This window comes from Aspergillus melleus (assembly GCF_016097325.1).
Source record: "Aspergillus melleus strain CBS 546.65 chromosome Unknown contig4, whole genome shotgun sequence".
Lineage (NCBI taxonomy): Eukaryota > Fungi > Ascomycota > Eurotiomycetes > Eurotiales > Aspergillaceae > Aspergillus > Aspergillus melleus.
Window position 1 is genome coordinate 107489 of NW_025763373.1, and position 19082 is coordinate 126570.

The following is a 19082-nucleotide window of genomic DNA, read 5'->3' on the forward strand; positions in this document are numbered from 1 at the left end:
GGTTTCCTCTGGCTCCAATGTCTGCTGTATATCCCTTCGCCCTTAGTATGGACGTAGATTCAAAGCGGTCGTCCGGGCGCATAGGAAATTGTTTGGAATGCCTACCCGCTTTAATCTTGTGTATTACCCTTTGGGAAATTTCTCTCACACGAACTGCCTGTGTTCTGTTAACCGTAGAAAAAATCAATAATGTCGACTGAGAGTACATATGATCATTTCGATCCAACAGAGCACCTCTTGCCTCATATCGTGGACCACTATGCGGCCTCCAAACCCGACGCGATATATGCCGAATTCCCACGATGCTCAAGAGACTATGACCAGGGCTATCACAAGATCACATACCAAGAGCTAGCCAAGTTGGTCAATGCCCTCGCCCGGTGGTTGATTGGAAGCATCGGGCATGGATGCTCGTTCGACGCACTGGCGTACATCGGTCCTAACGATGTTCGATACATCGCGCTAGCTTTGGCGGCTGCTAAAGCCGGCTATATGGTTGGTGGCTCAGATGCCTTTCCTAAGGAATCCTAGGCTAGTCAGTTAACTGCGTCCTAAGATGTTCTTTCCCTCACCGAGGAACAGTGCTACCGCGCATGCGAAACTCTTGGATGAGCTGCAGTGCGAAATTATGATAACGCCCACGCCTTGTCCGAGAGCCGCTCACGCCGTTTTGCAAGACAGCGGGCTGCGCGTTTTGAATGTCCCTGATGTGGAAGACCTCTTACAGGCAAATACCGCGCCCGTCCGATACGAAAGAACACTGTCGCAAGCCTTGATGGAACCATTGCTGACTATCCACACCTCGGGGTCCACGGGACTGCCTAAGCCAGTAACTCTCACTCACGCCTCAGTTCTGGCTGGGATGAGAATGTTTGCGTTAAGCCCGCCGAAGGGGCGCAGAGGACAGAATCATCTGATGACCGGAAGGCGTCTGTACTCCATGCTGCCTCCCTTCCATGTATGTTCGTGACCAGATGTTCTGACATTACCCTGCTAAATGAATTCTGACGAGCTCCGCAGGGCGCCTATCTTGCATGCCATTTAATGAATGCAGTGCCGTTTGAAACGGTTATGATCGCTCCAATTGCCTCCGGTATCCCGTCGGCAGCCGGACTGGCTCGGGCATTGGAGAAGACAAAAGTCGATGTCGCCATTCTTGCTCCCTCGATTATTGAGGAGTTAGCAAAGGCCCCGGACCTTCTAAAAATCTGCGCTCAACGGCTGGAGTGTATACTATATGCTGGTGGGGATCTGCCCCAGCACATCGGGGATCATGTAGCCACGAAGATACCGCTGTATAACCAGTTCGGATCGACAGAGCTCGGCTTGGTGCCATTATTAATGTCCCAGACACCTCGTAGATCCGGTGACTGGAGCTATCTAGAGTTCCATCCTGACCTGGGGCTAGAAATGCGACCAGTGCTGGGTAAACAATATGAGTTATATGCAATTCGAAACACTCGGCTTGAGAGACAGCAGTTGACGTTTACATACCCTGAGTACACCCGGACTGCCGCATACCCCACGGGCGACTTGTTTGTACCTCATCCAAGCGATCCCTGGCGCTGGAAATGGGTCGCTCGCAGTGATGACATCCTAGTTTTGCTGAATGGGGAGAAAACTAACCCCCTTTCAACGGAGAAACAGATCATGCAACACCCGCAAATCAGCGGTGCTTTGGTTGTTGGTGTTCATCGGTTACAGCCGGCTCTATTACTAGAGGTAAACGCAGAACAAGCTCACTTCGATCCGAATGCGTTCACAGAGGAGGTTTGGCCACGCGTTGAAGCGGCTAACAAAGATTGTCCGGCGCATGCTCAGATCGCCAAGTCACACATCCTCTTCACGGACCCCTCCGCTCCTATGAGACGATCGGGGAAGGGCACAATCCAGCGTGGTGCCACGACAGAGCTGTACGCAGAGGCAATCAACAGGATGTATAACGACGCCGACGCCGTTAGGGGTCCTGTGCTTACTCGGCAGGAAGCACATGATTCTCAGCGGGTCTCGTTATTTATTCTCAGCGCCATCAAGCTGAATACCGGATGGGAGGGTTTGAGCTTGGGCGACGATTTCTTCGACCGTGGAATGGACTCGCTACAAGCATTGAATATTGCACGAGCGTTGAAACACGGTCTCGGTATCGAGGAATTGCCGTCGTCTTTGATTTACCGCCATCCTAACGTCACTGCTCTTTGTCGAGTCTTGGTACATCAAAACAACGACGCTGGAGTACGGCCTGATCCCTCTAGCGAAGGCGACCTACTTTCGAAGCGCAGGGCCACCCTGGATTTGTACCGAGACATTATTGCTCGCATCCCTTTCCCACCTAGAAACCGACCGACCACCACTGGACAATGTGTTCTTCTTACACAGGGCACGGGCTCGCTTGGTATCTATCTCCTTCATGAGTTCCTTCAATCGCCTGCAGTGCAACACGTCTACTGCGTCGTGGGTATCAGCGGCGGCTGCGCAGCGCAAAGCCAGGAGATCAGACAGCATGGTTTGGGATCTGACCTAGATTCCCGGCATGTCACCTTTCTGCAAGCTGATCTATCTCAAGAGAGCATGGGACTTGAATGCAATGTCATACAAGAACTCCGCGAAAAGGTCACCTTGGTTGTTCATAATGAGTGGTTCATCAATCTGAATAGGCCCCTGGCCGCTTTCTCCACCCAGCTTCAGGGTTTGGTAAATCTCATTCGTTTCTGTTCATCAACGGTCGCACTTTCGAAGATGGTTTTCGTGTCCTCAATCGGTGCATCTCTAGGGTATCAAGACCCCAATCGGGAAGTTCCGGAGCGGGTTATCGACCTGAACAAACCTGCCATCAATGGTTACGCAGAGAGCCGATACATCGCTGAGCACCTATTGCACCATGCAACTAAAAGACTAGGTATCTGCACATCCATTGCACGCCTGACCTATGTCCCCGGATCGACACAGCTCCCATCGTGCTGGGATTTCAACGAATGGCTTCCAAGCCTGATTGTAGGGTCTTTCCATCTTGGAGCCCTCCCAGACTCGCTCGGCCCTCGAATGAGCCATATTGACTGGATCCCAGCCGACCTCCTATCACCTGTCTTGGCAGAACTCTGCTTGGATGGTAAGATCGCAAACGGCGACACGCCCATTGTTCATCACCCGGTCAATCTCCAGCCATCGAGCTGGGAATCGATGCTACCTCTCATATTGGAGGAGTGTCACCGAGCATCCTTCAGCGATATCCAAGTGATACCATTGCATCAATGGCTCGAATTAGTTCGTAGACAAGAGCAGCTTTTGGCACGAGACCGCCATGGCCATGGCCCAGGAAATGACATTGGCGACCGACTTGGTCGACTAGCTCACTTCTACCAAACCCTCTTGGGGGGTCAGGATAATCCTGCATTCCCGAAGACCAACGAAACCGCGTGCAGAAGTGCCCTACTGTCTATGGTCCCTGGAATACAGGATGGATGGGTTCGCAAGTGGATGAGGGAATTAATACTGGCAAGTGGCGGGATCCTCCAAGGTTGAATTTGGCTTTCACTCGAAGTATGCATCAGGTGACATGTTCCATTAAATGTTAGGCGACTGGGACAAAGTAAACGAACAGTTCCCGTTATTAAGACGCCATCCTGAGAGAACTCAGCTGTTTGATTGACGTGGCCTATCGGGGTGGCACGAGTATAAGAGACAATAATGCATCTACCATTCTTCAAGGCAACTAATCTCCCCTAGCGGTCTTTTTTTCGATCGTCACCTTTGCTGCCAGTTCAATTCAACTTGACTCCGTGCCCTGATGCCATCACAGTCGGCTCCCGGGGCCACCATGGGAACAAGATGGGATAACAGCCCTCGCAGTATCAGCTTGCCAGTCGGAGCACTTCCCAACTGGCTTGTTTCCGTCTATCACGTCAACAAGTCGCACCGCCTTGGTATCTTTGAGCTTCATTGCTCCAAGAGAAACATCCACTGATATAGTCCAGATGGACGTGTGTATTGCGTCGATTTAGACTATCATCCATGGTTGGCCGTTATTGGGGCGCAGTGTGGCAACAGCAACAATGATCGCGTCCTGTGCACTGTACGGTACGAGGGAAAAGACACGGACCTGGAGGTGCATTGTTATGCACAGTGGATCACGGCACTGCGCATGATGGCATCTGCAGGATGTATGAAGTTTTGAATTGAGCATGAGGTCGAGGAGATCATCACAGAGCCGTTGAGGCATTTGCCTCAAATTGCTAGGTTCCAAGAGACAGAGGGTTCACCGAGCCCGATTTCAGTGAAACGTGAACGCGAAGAAGAAACCTTGCCTTCCAGTGTGATTAATGACCAGCGACAGAGTAGAGTAGACTAAGATTGTCTCTACAATGCCACTCCGCGCCCACTGAACTTGTGCCTGTCGTCGTGCATTCTGGCGTGGGAAAAGATCTTTTCTAAGCCTTGTTCGTCAGAGGAGTGCCTGAAGAAATTGGGCAAATACAAGGTTCAAGCGTGGTGTGAGTTTAGAACACACTAAATGGTTTTCGGTGTTCATCCCAATCGTCCATCTGTACTAAGACGTAGCAATCTATCAGCGCCAATCAGTATACCATATTTCTGGCCAATGTTAGCCGCATGGCTCATTATAGTCAATCATCTGATACACCCGTAACCAGCTAAAAATAATCGAGATTAATATCAAATCTCTGGAACATATTGTCGAATATAAAGCAGCCAGCCAGTCTTGTCGAGTAGTTGTAGTTATGAGGGATGTGCCGCTGTGGCAGCCTGGCAGCCTGAGGACGCGATTTGGCGGCGCTGTCAATCGGCCAATCAGAGTGCCGTCCGTTTTGTTCCGGGACCCACAGCCTAAAGAGGTTTGATTGGTTTACATCTTATCGCGTTCCGTCCCGCCGGGTTGTTCCGTCGGCTCTCAGGCACTCAGGCACTCAGGCTTGAAGGAGTATTCGGCATCTTGCCTCAGGCATAAAATCGCCAACCCTCAGGAGATGCCTGGTAGATCAATCTCATCCAGCATTTGCTAGTAAATTCGCGCTACACTACCGTTAAGAAAAGTGTAGTCCAACCAAGGCAGGCTCATCCCACTAGCAGTTTGCGTAAAAAAATCCAACCACCTGATCGCGCAATTCCTGGCGACAATATATATTGTGGAATAACCTCCAATATGCCGCTCAGAACATTTTGCAGAAACGACCAACAATATGACTATCGCAAGGATTTCCTTGCATTTACAGAGAGTAGATGACATAATAGGCTGAGCAGGAGCTGCCAGAAATGGCCCCAATCCCAAGGGCTGATGCCCTGACTCGACCATCAGCCAACACCGCCTCCCGATGACTCAATCTTGAAAAAGCAGATAAATCAAATCGCAGCTTTCTCTCCGTAGAAACGCTGACAATTTCATCGACTACAATTACAATGACGTCCTTTAAAATTCCGTCGGACTTCTTGAGGGGCGAGTGTCCTAAGGCCTGTCTTCGCCGTTTGTACTTCACCCAGACGTCGCCGCCCATCCCAGCCTTCAAAGACCACTTTGCCGCGACGGTGGACAATCTTCTTACAGCAAACGAATGCCGGGATCTGCTTCGACTGGCGAAAGAATCGACCGTCCAGACGAACAAAAGATCGACCGCGCCGATATGGGACCGCGCAATGGTGAACGTGGGCAACGGCCAACAGACCATGTTGATCGACACGCGGAACTGCGGACGCATCCTGTGAAATACTCCTGAGATCGCCGACGAAAAAGTCCGTCTGAGACCGTTCTTGGAAGAATGCGGAATCGAGACGATTCGCAATCAGCCGCTCGTGACAGGGCGTGGACCAGCCAAGCGCGGGGAGACGTTCGAACTATCCCGGCTCAACGAGCGCATTCGATTTCTGCGATACGAAGGGGGAGAGTATTTCCGACCGCACTGTGATGGGAACTACGTCGCAGAGAAGGGGAGTGAAATGTCTCTTTTTACAGTGCATCTATACCTTAACGGAACAGGCGAACAAGACATGGAAGAGCTGGAGAGACGAATCGAGGAGTCGGAGCGGAAGACGAGTCCATTTAAGGAGGACGGGGAGGTTGATCTGGGCAGGATTGCGTCGCATGATGGTCACAACGGCAGCCTCACAGCGTCACCGGCGGATGGGAGCTCAGACGGCGCCAGGGCTGGTCCAGACGTGGGAGGCGGCCATGATCAAGAACCACTTCTTGGGGGCGCGACTTCGTTCACAGATGGCTACCGGAGCAAGGACGCGGTTCGCGTGTTTCCGAAGACAGGGTCAGCTCTCATTTTCCAGCAGAGGAATCTGTTCCATGGCGGGGACGACGTGTTCCGCGGCGTGAAGTATACGGCGCGGACCGACGTGATGTATAGGAGGAAGGCCCACGAGTAATTGATTCAACAGTGTGGAGACCTGAAGACTTCTTTACCGGCCCAGCACCTTGTCCCGATGAGTAAACCGCCCATCCCTCTTGATTTGTTCGTAGAAACTTCTAGCCCAGTGTAGATGATAATTATCGCCAAGGTCCGTGAAGAGTTTCAGCGAAAGTTCCTGGTCCCGTATATCCTCCGAGTGATTGAACGGCGAGTACAGGTAGCGTCTCTGAATGACCGGCATGTCTCGATCCCAACCATTGTCCACTGCGCACCGAGCCACCTCCACCGCTTTCGAATCCGTCGCGTAGGCCTGGGGTGTATTGCGGAAAATATTGCGAGGCACCTGATCCAGTAGCAGAATTAGAGCCAACGCCCCAGTCCCCTTGCCCTCTCGTGCCCATCCGTCGAGCTGACCGTCTTTGGCAGCCTGGTGGGAATCCTCGAGGTGGGTGCGCACGTAGGCATCGTCGGCGGGGCTGCCGTACCAGAAAGACTTTTCTTTCAGATAGTCTGGGGAGGCTTTGGGGCCGAACCAGAAATCGAGCACATCGGAGTATGATTTGGAAGGCATGATTCGTCGCAGGAAGGTGAGTACCGGCGTGGGTTGCAGGTTTGCAGAAGAGTTGCATAAGGGAGTCTCCAAAGGGGGAAACGAGGGAGAAATCCACGGATGGGAGCTAGGCTTGAATCGGTTAGCGGATCACGGGGAAATGAGGTCATCCATCGCCGACGGCGGACTATAAATAAACACTCGGAACAGACACGCTCCTCAGGAATACGAAAGGTAGCATCGTGACGGGGAAATACGACGCGCTAGCCTTTCCTCTTCAAGTCGACAGCCTAGCTGGTCCATTCTTGCCTCCCTCTCAATAGAGCCTCCACAATTGCTTTACCCCATACCACATGGCAACAAACACGGCCAAGGAGCCCCCCGCAGGAGACGAATTCAACATGTGTTATCGATGGACCCAGGAATGAAGCACAGCAAACTCGTATTCATAAATCGCTTTATCCATGCCAAGGACCAACCAGAGCAATTCTCGCGAGATCCACCTCGAAATGGTTAGCCTCACGTCTTAAGAGCAATATAGTGCCTGGACGCTTGCTTTGACTTCACCTGGTGCCAAGAGCGTTGATAATTCTCACTGGCACTCCGCGGGCATCCCTTTACGATATGCCTCGTCATGGCATTGTCTATTACGAGCCGGAACTTGGGGATAAAAGGGCCACGATCCTCCGCCGTAATGGCACCCATCGAATAAACACAATCACCACGATCACAGACTTTACAATACTTCTTCAGATTTTGGAGTCCTCATCGTCACAAGATGCGCGCGGCCTACTTTATCTCCACACTGTTAGCTGCCACTGTTCTGGCCTCCGCGGTTCCTCAAACACCCGCGGAGAATGCCGAGCTCGTCCCGATTGACGATCCGACTGGTAAGATTGATGATCCCAAATCACCGCAATATGCTCACTCTGACGAAATGTACAGAGTTGGGCAGACGTGGCCCTGCTAGGTTGACATCGGAGGGTGATGAGGACGACGACATTCTCGACCTGGAGGATGCAGAGGGCACGCCTTTCTCATTTCACCACTTGAATGAATGACACTAACGGAGCCGCAGAAGAGGATGAGGTAACCACCAGCCACCTGGACGAGCGCGGAATCTTCGATAGCGGCGGCCGAGTTTGCAAGAAGAAGAACAAGAAGACCTGCTATCATGTCAAGTCTAACGGACGGTGCAAGAACCTTGTCTCTTCGAACGGAAAGCCGTTTATCTCCGGCTCGGCTGACGGTGGATGCATCTGCACCGTTTACTCCCAGAAGGGCTGCCCCTGGATTAAGGGCAAGAGAAAGAGCTTTGATGAGCGTGGTGCGAACTTTGGGTTCAATGCGAAGAGTATGGATTGCTCCGTTAAGGTCTAGATACACCATTTGGCTATTATCATCGGGTGACTTGCGATTCCTGCATACACGACGACTTGTCTGTTTTCCCGACTATTCAGCGCATTTATGATGTGAATGACTTCCACATACCTTAATTTCGTGAATTTGCCGCGTAGAGTGCGTTTTTCGAACGGTGTAACTCCTTTCGATGAAACCTAGATATTTACGCAACTACCTCAAGCAGACAGACTTCAAAGTAGGGTTTACGATCTCGTTCGTGGACTCCTTAATGTGTAGTAGCTTCTTTCATTCGGAGAGGGATGAAATGCAAACCATAATTTACAGGGAGTGCAAGCCGTTCCTAGTCCAGGGTTTTGTGAGTTTTGCGCAAGATCCCTTGAGCTGGCAGCTTTGAGCCAAGGCATTCTGAATTGTAATCGACATCATCGACTCCAGCTCGAACGTGACTAAATAAAAGGGTTGCAAGCTTCCATGTGGCTTATTTGACTTTCGGATCGTAGCGGAATGCGAGCCTTTACGCGTTAAACGTTTGCTCAAGCTGGTTTGCAACAAAGTCAATCGGGTTTCTAGTCATATCTAGAGCTTTGCGGCCGTATCCGAGAAGCCTGTATGATGCGTCGTCTCCTACCCGTTTAGGGCAGCTGGAAGTTTGATGGGGACGAGGCCTTCATAAGTTCCGGCTCATCCCAGGGTTTCTCATACCTTGTGGCCCATTATCCGAGTCAGTCGCACATCATGACAGCAAAGGATATTCAGAACTTGGACTACGACGTCCTCATTGTAGGCGCGGGATTTGGAGGGATCTACCTTTTGCATCATCTGCGACTGCTAGGGTACCGGTGCAAGATCTACGAAGCAGCCAGCGAGCTTGGCGGAGTTTGGCACTGGAATTGCTATCCCGGGGCTCGTGTTGATTCCTCCAGTGAAATTTACCAGTTGTCGATGCCCGAGGCGTGGAAGGAATGGAATTGGTCTCAGCGATACCCAGATCGCGAGGAGATCCTGCAATACTTCCAGCATCTCGACCATGTGCTTCGCATTAAGCAGGACGTCAGGTTTTGTAAGAAGGTCATCGGCGCGCAATACAATCGTCAGCGGGCTCGATGGGAGATCCGGACCGACGACGGACGGCTCACTTTGGCTCGCTTCTTTTTGCCGTGTGTTGGGTTTGCAGCAAAGAAATACTTGCCTGATATCCCCGGATTGAACACCTTCCAGGGCGCCATCTGTCATTCGTCGGCGTGGCCCAAGGATGGAATTGATATCAGGGGGAAAAGAGTCGCGGTGATTGGTACCGGATGCACCGGAGTGCAGATTGTCCAGGAATGGGCAAAGCAAGCAGAAAACCTGACTGTATTCCAACGAACGCCTAATATCGCTCTTCCCATGCAACAGAATGCTCGATCGAAGCGGGACCAAGCTGATATTCAGTCCGCATTACCCGAACTATTCCAACTCCGCGAGAGCACATTTACAGGTTATCTGCAAGATGTCAAGCCTCAGAAGGCGCTCGATGCGTCGTCAGAAGAGCGCGAGGCTTTCTTTGAATCGCTCTGGCAGATGGGGAGTTTTGCATTCATGGCCGGAAATTATATGGACCTTCTTTCCGATGAGAAGGCAAATCGCGCGGCCTACGACTTCTGGGCATGCAAGACTCGTGCTCGAATTCATGATCCAAAGACGAAAGATGTTCTGGTTCCCATAGACCCAGTTCACCCGATTGGCGCAAAGCGGCCTTCCCTCGAAGACGACTATTTCGAGCAGTTCAACCGGCCAAATGTCGAGATAGTCAATCTCCGAGACGTGGAAATTGCGGCCATTGAAACCGAGGGCATCGCCACTAGTGACGGCGTTTTTCACCAGCTTGATGTCATTGCGCTCGCCACAGGATTTGATTCAGTTACTGGCGGCATGACTAGCATGGGAATCTGCGATAGCGAGGGCGAGCCGCTCGCCAAGCAGTGGGGAGAAGGCATCCACACATACCTTGGCATGTCGAGTCATGGTTACCCAAACATGTTCTGGGTGTACGGTGCTCATGGCCCTACAGGATTCAGTAACGGGCCCTCCTCCATTGAGATCCAAGGCCGATGGATCATTGATGCCATTCAGAAGATCGAAGGCCAGGGGCTGCTGTACGTCGAGCCGACCATAGACGCCGAGATGAGGTGGAAAAGCCATATCACGCAACTGATTAACACAACCTTCCTTTCCAGGGCAGATTCGTGGTATATGGGGGCTAACATCCCCGGTAAGAAACGAGAATCGATGAACTATCCTGCCGGGCTGGTGACATATCGAGATATCTGTCAACAGGCGCTACAGGACTGGGAAGGGTTTATCGCGGTTTGAAGGTGGGTCTAGGCACATAGCTGTATGTCCGGTAGAGATATGCGTTGTTGTAACTTTGTGTATCCAAACAAATGATCAACGTCATGAGAGATAATTTACAAAGAGGGCTTGGCAATTATATGCAGCTGATGAGAGTCCCGACTGATATCCTCACTAGTACCTCCTTTATGCCTAGAGAGGGAACACCTCCGTCGCAGAACGGATAGCACACGTCCCACGTCGAACCAGAATAGCGGATTCGTATCGCAGAACCTCCACGCGATGTAACAGATGAAATCCAGACGGCTCATGGAAAGAGATTGACCCAGCACCCTCCCAGGCCTCATCAGACGCAAAGTCCGCCACGAATGGAATAAACTCCTTTACCGAAGGGGACTGATCCGGTATGGCCGACGGAATGACACGTAGATTCAAGGATCGCTTTGCCGGGAAGACCACCTCCTCGAGCCTTCGAAGAGGGCTGTAGTTGAACTGCACCACTCTCTGACCTGCAGGATACTCGGCATGGCCCTTGATCACACTGGATCCCGTTTGCAGCGCCAGGGAGACGGGGCCAAATTTCTTGGGATACCCCAGTTGCTCGCGGCCACAGAAGACCGCCGCCTCGTTCTCCAGAATGACTGACAGATTGTAGTCGAACCTTTCTTCTTTGTATGTGACTTCGACCGCGTGAACGTACTCCTTGGTACGTGCCGAAAGTGCTCATGCCATGACTTAACAGCATTGCAGTCACCAAGGGCTCGTCTTCCAGCTCCAGCACATCCGGCACAAAGGGACGGACATGATCTGCCTTGGTGCGATAGGTGACAATCAACATGGTCACGTCGCTATATTCATTGCCGTTGGTGGAGTATGGGGAGCATACTGAGGAATGGGAGTTGCGCCGACGGATAGTGAACCAAAGGGCAAATTGGACTATGTGCTCTGGGGTCTTCAAGCCTGCGATTATCAGTCGCTCTTTATAGTCGTTACAATCCACCATGTCCGGTGGCGAGGGCCAGAGGGGTTGTGGTGGAGGTGTTCCTGCAGAGCTAGTAGATACTACTGCGTGGTTAGTATCAAGGGCTTGAATGTCTCTGTCAAATCAAATGAACGGACAGATAGGTAGGCTGCGCAATCGCTCCCAGTTGATTTCAGCTGAGGAAAAGTACGGAGACCTTCAGGAGGTGACGAGTGGTTTTATAGGTAGGTCGATTCCTGCCTGGGGCGCTAAACTCGTGACCGCACGCGAACTCGATCGGGCAATCCTTCGCTCGTTTCTTCTGCTTCCTCTTCCACTTTCTCCCCCACAGCTCAGCTCAACTATCTAGTCCAGCCCCCGCACGATGTTCCATACCATCACGGATTGGGCGCTCCCAACCCAGCAATCAGGCTCCTCTTCTCAGCCTTCGCAGGCACCAAAGAAGAACAAATCATGTGTGGAATGCCGCCGCCGGCGAATTCGTTGTGATGGGGGTCATCCATGCAGCAGCTGCCACTGGTACGGCGTCCCCCAGCGATGTATCTTTCCGGCGCGATCCAAGAGGAGGACGAAGTCACGCCTGTAAGGAGAACCCCTGTTGTCCCTCGCGCATGTTCGATCATTGATATACTGTATCGTCATGGCAGGTCCCACCAGGAACTATCCCGGTCGCTAGAAATCCGCGACGCCATCCTCGAGCAGCTCTTCCCCACAGTATCCCCGGAGTCGCTCCGCGGCCTGTCACGAGAGGCCCTGCGGCAGCTAATTGAACGCCAGGGCCCCGGGGTGGAGGAAACGTCAACGGAAGTTCAAGAGGCTGCTCACATCCGAGACGAGAGCGAAGATGACGAGGCATGGGACGAGGCAGATAAGCTCATGCAGCATTCCTCGGCCTATGACGAGGTAAACAACCTCTCGCTCACCTTTGACCGGTCGCATTCTTACCTCGGTTTTTCCTCGGTCGGCATCATGCTCCACAGCATTCTTGAGGTCTCCCCTAAAATCCAAACCAAACTGGCACACGACCTGCAAGCTCACGCCTCTCATCTATCTATTGCTCCGGACGATGGAACCACACCCTCGAGTGGGGAAATGCTCCTTACCAGTGAGGTTTGTATCGACGCCTACTTCGCACATGTCCATGCCATTACGCCGATGCTCGACGAGGCTGAGTTCCGACGCCGGGTCCGAGAGAACAATGCGGACGACGGTCCCTGGCAAGCTCTGCTGAATATGGTCGTAGTGATGGGGGCCGTCGCTATGGGCCAATGGAAAAGCGAGTTGATTCGGAACTCCTTCCACCAAGCTAGACGCTTCATGAATATGGAGCTTCTGGGTTCGGTCCAAATTGAAAGTCTACAAGCTCTGTGCCTTTTGGGTGGCTACTATCTGCATTTCCGCAGTACTCCCAACATGGCCAATGCCGTTCTCGGCGCCGCGTTTCGAATGGCAGCGGCCATGGGACTACACAAGGAGTCTATTATCACGCACTCTATTAGGCAAACCCCATCGGATCAGTCAGAGGCTGAAATGAGACGAAGATCATGGTGGAGCCTTTTCTGCCTGGACACCTGGGCCTCGATGACGCTAGGGCGACCTACCTTTGGCCGCTGGGACGGATCGATGATGGATACAAATTTGCCTGGTGAACACCACCACGATCCTGCGGTGTCTATCCTAAGGGCTAGTGTCGAATTCTGTCTGGTCGCCACCGAAGTTCAAGAACGCTTTGCCCAGGCTATTCCAGTAACGACGGAAGAGATGTTCCATTTTGATCAACGCGTGCAAGATTGGTACAAAGCGCTTCCGGCAATTGTCAACCAGTCTCATGGCGGCTTAACAAACATCGCCATAGCTCAGGCCTATCTGAGAAACCGATACTTGAACTTGCGGATCCTGCTTTATCGCCCTTTCCTTTTGCAGCTCTCACAGTCAGTCACGGCCCGGTCAGATACCATAGCGATGGCTATTGTTACGTGCCGCGAACTCAGTTTTGAGGCAATCGCCAACATCGCCGACTCTGTTATGCCCAACACCGTCTGGGCCTGGAATAGCACGTGGTATCTCTATCAAGCGTGTATGGTTCCGCTGTTCATCATGGCCACTGATCCACAACACATTGAAGCCGGAAAGTGCAGGTCAAAGATTCAGGACGCCCTTGTGGCGTTTGAGGCCCTCATTCCTTGGACGCCGGCCGCTCAAAGATCTCACAGCATCGTGAAAAGTATCCTTGAGGCAACCCTGAACTTAGCATCGGGTGGCGATCTAGTGGATAATCCTGATTTTGACCTGCTAAACATGGATGTCAATGGGTTCTGGGACTTGAACAATGTGGGCCTAGACTTTGACTTCCTACTAAACTACAATATGATGAATGACTTGGACAGATACGGGCAGGATGGTTTAACCGGAAGTTGACACGATATGAACCCCGCGGTCCTCTGTCAATTCTTCTACTTGCCACCATTAAGATCATTAGTTCCCGATATAGGTCCAGCTGGGAATTTCATTGTCTCCATCAATTCCCCTGACTGGGATGATCTGCTCATCGCCGGGCACAAGGTCAACTCCATTATCCCCAAACCAAATTCCAGGTCTTTCCTCAAACACGAGCCCTTTCGTGGGCTTAGACGCTACAACCCTGACAGCGCTGTGGTCCTTCAATAAGTCCACCTTTACTCCCCTTTCCTTGAAGTTGAGATATTTCAGTGGTTGGGGCCAGTCAAAATCTCGACTCACAATAACACCATCCACACGCAAGGTGGCAAAAATGACGAAAGGTGGTGTATCCTGTTCTCCAGTCGGACTGTCTCTAGTAAGATCCACTGTGTTGCTCAAAATGTCCGTGGACCCATTCGGAACGATCTCCACGTTGTGGACGGAAGCTGGAAGGAGGTCGTGCCCATTTTCGACAGATATGTAGCGGACAGCCACCACGGCACTCACTTTTACTGTCCTGCTGCTCACAGCCCATACGTCGAATTCCAGGGAGCGAGGCGGCCGCGCATGGCCCGATGTCCACTCTTTGTGGCGTCGACATACGCCAACGGCTAGGGGTTGCGACGCGCGTGCGATGGCATAAAATGCCGGCTTCTTAACAAGGAAGTAATCGACAATGGCCCATGAAATTGTCGGCCAACAATCGTTGAGCTGCCAGACGAGCACTCCTCCACACCGCCGGCTTTGGCCCCATTCCCGCCGCCAGCTGCGATAGGCGAAGGCCATGGTCTCTGATTGAGCGATCTGAGATAGATGAATGTATGGCTGCAGCTCGTTAGGGTAACGACGTCGTGAACGCGGTGGATTTCCAGTAAGGATCAAGGACATACCTCCAAATCCTGCTTTACTTTAAAGTTCTCCAATATGTACGTCCCCAGTCGTCTCTCGTGGCCAGATGCCTTGTTGTGAAAGTCCATCGTCAATGACTGATGATAGCGGTCTTCGGGATCATCAAGGAACGAATCGACTGTATGTATGTGAGGAAATGCCTCCATGCCAAATTCACTGTTGAACCGGCCTCCCATTGAACTGAGTCTTTGGTAGGGCTCCATAGCTCCATGCCACACTGCATCGATTATTAGCGCACAATTGATACTTCAAGCTAATCAAACTCACCATCCCACTGATGGATATCTCCGATGGTTGGGTCAGTTGTGTGCTTACCACCGCCCCACGGGCTGCTGGGATGGTATGCCATTCCGGGATTTTCTTCCTCAACTACCTTCGGCAATAGGTACTCATAAATGTAGCGAGCTGGGAATGACGACTGCAGCCAAGAAGCAGGGTCTTTGTCTCCGTCGTAGTCATATTTCAGATTGTACTTTTGTTGAATCTGGTAATCCTCGTTATTCCCAGCGTATATGACGATCGAAGGATGGTGTCGAAGACGTCGGACGTTAGTTCGCGCCTCTTCTTCAAGCGACTTGAGATAATCCGTGTACGTTGGATACGATGCGCAGGCAAAGAGGAAGTCTTGCCAGACAAGTATTCCTAATTCGTCGCAGGTCTCATAGAAAACCCCCGGCTCAAAGATGCCACCGCCCCAGATACTGTGAACCCCGGATCAGCGCGCATGCTACCATTTTAAACGAAGACCAACCTACCGGATCATGTTCTGATTACCCTCAACCATCAATCGCAGCCAGCTTTGGTATCTAGCATCCGATATTCGAGGAAGAAAGCTGTCCCCGGGAATCCAACACGACCCACTCGCAAAGACGTCTATGTTGTTGATTCGAAAGTAGAAGGATTGACCGTGTTCGTCCTTCTCCTGTATCAGCTCTGCCCGTCTGAAACCTGTTCGTTTCGAGGTGACGTGCAGCAGCTCGTCCTGTGAGAATAACTGAGCCCGGACTTCGTAGAGGCTCTGTGGCCCGTATCCATGAGGAAACCAGAGAGCCGGGTCATCGATGCCAAACGAGACGTCTGCCTCTCCATTCATGTCGACCTCTATATCAGCTTCAATGGCCACTCTGCCCTCGTGCCACAAGGCAATATGCGCTCGGTCTGCTCCGCGACCCTTTGTGCGTACGTGAATCTTTCCTGAGCAGGATCGGAGATCGTCGGCCACGGTATTTTCAATCCACAGGTCGTCAATCCGGTCAACGAAGGACTCCAGTCTGACGGGTCTCCACGGGCCAGCTGTAACCAAAATAGGGCCCCAATCCCATCCCCAATGGTACGCAGCTTTGCGTGCGCCCAATCGGCCCACCTCAGTTTGGTGAGCGATGTGCCGATATTCGGGGTGGTTTTTGACCACCTCGCGACCGCGTAACAGGGCAGATTCGAAGAGGATTTCCAGCGTGTTGGTTTCCGAGGAGCTCTTGGTCAGTATATCTGTGATATCGATGCGATAGGGAATGAACATATTGTCGCTGCGCAGGATCACCACGCCATTCAAAGTGACCGTTGCAAACGTATCCAGACCCTCAAAGACTAAACTGTGTCGGGTTCGCGGGCCGACAGATGGAGTCTCAAAGGTCGTCCGGTAGAGCCAGTCGCGCTCCGCAACCCATTGAATCTTTTCCTCGTTCAATCCGACGAAGGGGTCAGGAATCACCCCGTTCTGGAGGAGGTCGAGATGTATCACCGTGGGTACGGTGGCAACGGCATGCCACGCTTCTGGGTTCGTGTCCGACACTTCTCGAACCCTCCACCCATGGGATAACTCTTCCGACCTCAAGTGAGTCATCTTGATAATTCAATTCACGCGTTGCGTCTGGCTCTGAATCTGAATTCACCCGAGTGTCGCGAGTTGAGTGGCTACTGCTAGACTGCTATGGCTGCACGGATAGCAACTATATATTTCTGACATGGGAGGAAGCCCCTATAGTCAACAACCCCGCCAGCGTTTCCAACCCCCACTATCAAATATGACTTAGGCCACGCATAATAATGGCCTTCTCTCCTCACTCCAACACAGCCAAGCATACAAGGCTTCCTCCCCTTTGGGTCCGCCATTTGACAGCTCCGTGCCCAAAGAGGTCTAGTCTGTGGTGGCCTAACCGGTCAGGCTAAACCCCATCAGGCACGCACTTTCAGGGATGCCTGAATAGTACAACTAGTACTGTTACTAGCGGTATTTGGCCTGTTGCTCAGCCTTGGCATTTCGCCGGATTCGGAGCTGTGCAGACGGAGCACGTGGTCTACACTCAACAGCTTCTTCCCTCTGAAGCCTCTACTTTGTACTCCCGACGGAACACGCGTTTACCAGGACTTTTCATTCGATTGATAGGTAGGTATGCTTGGATACAGAGTTCCTACATTTTCGACTCAATTCGTCCACCACTGTTCCTTGCTTTCCAGAACCCCCCAGCCTCGAGAGCACGCGTATTGACCTGTCCCCGTGAGTAAAAGGTACGAACGCGATGGCCGCAGACTGCTGACTTACGTGCTGCTGGGAGAGCTGGCTTACATCCGAAACTCCCAGTAATCGCATTGCCGTCGCTGTTTCCTCGGACAAAACTGCCAGGTCCCTCCATTAGTCTGAACTGATCTGAAAGCCCAGCCGAGTATCTCTAAACTCACCTTCGAGTACTCTCTCCACACCGGCCGGACCACCAGCGGCCAGTCCCCAAAGCGGCGCTCGACCGATACCGACAGCTTTGGCACCCAGCGCAAGGGCCTTGACGATGTCCGTCCCTCGCTTGATGCCCCCGTCTACCATGACTTCCAACTTCGTGAAGACCTCCGGACAATGACGATGGATCTCGAGTAAGGTGTGTATGGGCGTCGACGCAGTGTCTAGCGCTCGTCCGCCATGATTGGAGATGATGATTCCTCGGACATCTGGGGCGTACCGAGCGGCAAGAATAGCGTCTTCGTATGTCTGTACGCCTTTAAGAACAATTGGAAGATGGGTATGCTTGCGCAGCCAGCGTAGAGTCTTCTCCCAGGTCAACGAAGCATCCGTTCCCCAGACCTGAGGTGGTAAATTCGGCTGCGAAAAGTCCATCTTGGACCGGACCTCGACCTCGCGCTTCCCAGGGAAAGGAGCATCAAGCGTCAGAACGATGAACTTGATCTGCTTGATCTGATTGATTTTCTGGATCCTTCGCTCACTTTTTCGCACGTCCTTGAGACAGTACAGCTGCCAGCCAAAGACCTGATTCTCTGTAGAGTCACGTACTATGTCAACAGGGTCCAACGATGCGTTGTGCGAGATGATCTGCAGGGCACCGAACTTCGCACATGCATTGGCAATTCCAGCCTCGCCCGAAGGATGAGCCAATCGCGCCATCGCCGCTGGAGATACATAGACCGGTAGCCCAAGTTGATGGCCCAGTACCGTCGTGCTCAGGTCACATTGACTGCAGTCGACAAAGACCCGTGGCCGTAGGAGAATGGATTGATAGACCGAATTGTTCCAGGCCTTGGTTAGATTGTCGTCTGTTGCGGAGACATAGTACGCCCAAGATCTATGAGGCAATAATTTCCTTGCCAAAGCTTCAATCTCATGAAGGTTGAGTGCCTGGGATACGGAGTCTTGTACGACTGATCCGCTTGAATCTGACTTGGGATGCTTGTCTCTTGAAGTCAAAGAGCCACTCCTGAGTGCCCCGAGGCAACATGATGAGAGGTATTCGTCAAGGATACCTGGAGGATGGATCGAGTCATACTCCTTTGTCGCATCTTGTCCCGCGAGACCTAACAGGATGGACGAGCCACCGGGATGTTTGTCTAAAAAGCCAGTGATCTTCACCTCGTTAGCTCGCAAACTGCATGCAACGCTGGAGACACAAACATCGTAGACCCGGCCGTACAAGGAAACCCAGCAGCTCTCTAAGGAGGCGTGTCGCTGTACTGAATTTAGAGGATATTAGTGTCGCGCGACGAAGACTGGGAATCACGTTGCGTACATTCTCTCAACGCGATGCGTTTTTCCATTATGAACGAATCGTTCTGATGCATGGCGCTCAACCCGGACAGAGCAGAGCAGGGATATAAGGCCGAAGCACCCCAGGCCTGTAATGACTAGTACCAGGCTAGTACTGGC

The 19082-nt window shown here is 52.1% G+C and overlaps 10 protein-coding genes across 10 annotated transcripts; 6 read left to right on the forward strand and 4 right to left on the reverse strand.

Moving 5' to 3' along the window:
• Positions 1-189: 189 nt before the first annotated feature.
• On the forward strand, positions 190-3519 carry LDX57_006957 (uncharacterized protein; the record flags this gene model as incomplete). Its single annotated transcript, XM_046088678.1, has 3 exons — positions 190-495; positions 557-958; positions 1021-3519. The coding sequence occupies 3 exons, from the start codon at positions 190-192 to the stop codon at positions 3517-3519; spliced, it is 3207 nt and encodes a 1068-aa protein (XP_045944648.1).
• Positions 3520-5409: 1890 nt separating this feature from the next.
• On the forward strand, positions 5410-5712 carry LDX57_006958 (uncharacterized protein; the record flags this gene model as incomplete). Its single annotated transcript, XM_046088679.1, has 1 exon — positions 5410-5712. One exon carries the CDS (start codon positions 5410-5412, stop codon positions 5710-5712), a length of 303 nt encoding a protein of 100 aa, XP_045944649.1.
• A 282-nt stretch (positions 5713-5994) lies between these two features.
• LDX57_006959 (uncharacterized protein) lies at positions 5995-6378 on the forward strand (the record flags this gene model as incomplete). Its single annotated transcript, XM_046088680.1, has 1 exon — positions 5995-6378. The coding sequence occupies one exon, from the start codon at positions 5995-5997 to the stop codon at positions 6376-6378; it is 384 nt and encodes a 127-aa protein (XP_045944650.1).
• A 33-nt stretch (positions 6379-6411) lies between these two features.
• Positions 6412-6933, reverse strand: LDX57_006960 (DUF924 family protein; the record flags this gene model as incomplete). The annotated part of the gene is made up of 1 exon (XM_046088681.1): positions 6412-6933. One exon carries the CDS (start codon positions 6931-6933, stop codon positions 6412-6414), a length of 522 nt encoding a protein of 173 aa, XP_045944651.1.
• A 757-nt stretch (positions 6934-7690) lies between these two features.
• On the forward strand, positions 7691-8292 carry LDX57_006961 (uncharacterized protein; the record flags this gene model as incomplete). Its single annotated transcript, XM_046088682.1, has 3 exons — positions 7691-7802; positions 7858-7938; positions 7991-8292. The coding sequence occupies 3 exons, from the start codon at positions 7691-7693 to the stop codon at positions 8290-8292; spliced, it is 495 nt and encodes a 164-aa protein (XP_045944652.1).
• Positions 8293-9009: 717 nt separating this feature from the next.
• On the forward strand, positions 9010-10626 carry LDX57_006962 (flavin-containing monooxygenase; the record flags this gene model as incomplete). The annotated part of the gene is made up of 1 exon (XM_046088683.1): positions 9010-10626. The coding sequence occupies one exon, from the start codon at positions 9010-9012 to the stop codon at positions 10624-10626; it is 1617 nt and encodes a 538-aa protein (XP_045944653.1).
• A 171-nt stretch (positions 10627-10797) lies between these two features.
• On the reverse strand, positions 10798-11608 carry LDX57_006963 (acetoacetate decarboxylase family protein; the record flags this gene model as incomplete). Its single annotated transcript, XM_046088684.1, has 2 exons — positions 10798-11235; positions 11306-11608. 2 exons carry the CDS (start codon positions 11606-11608, stop codon positions 10798-10800), a joined length of 741 nt encoding a protein of 246 aa, XP_045944654.1.
• A 516-nt stretch (positions 11609-12124) lies between these two features.
• Positions 12125-14005, forward strand: LDX57_006964 (fungal specific transcription factor domain-containing protein; the record flags this gene model as incomplete). Its single annotated transcript, XM_046088685.1, has 1 exon — positions 12125-14005. The coding sequence occupies one exon, from the start codon at positions 12125-12127 to the stop codon at positions 14003-14005; it is 1881 nt and encodes a 626-aa protein (XP_045944655.1).
• Positions 14006-14062: 57 nt separating this feature from the next.
• LDX57_006965 (glycoside hydrolase family 2 protein) lies at positions 14063-16778 on the reverse strand (the record flags this gene model as incomplete). Its single annotated transcript, XM_046088686.1, has 4 exons — positions 14063-14851; positions 14917-15152; positions 15203-15636; positions 15691-16778. The coding sequence occupies 4 exons, from the start codon at positions 16776-16778 to the stop codon at positions 14063-14065; spliced, it is 2547 nt and encodes an 848-aa protein (XP_045944656.1).
• A 568-nt stretch (positions 16779-17346) lies between these two features.
• Positions 17347-18973, reverse strand: LDX57_006966 (FMN-dependent alpha-hydroxy acid dehydrogenase family protein; the record flags this gene model as incomplete). The annotated part of the gene is made up of 4 exons (XM_046088687.1): positions 17347-17424; positions 17478-17551; positions 17615-18889; positions 18946-18973. 4 exons carry the CDS (start codon positions 18971-18973, stop codon positions 17347-17349), a joined length of 1455 nt encoding a protein of 484 aa, XP_045944657.1.
• Between the last annotated feature and the right edge of the window lie 109 nt (positions 18974-19082).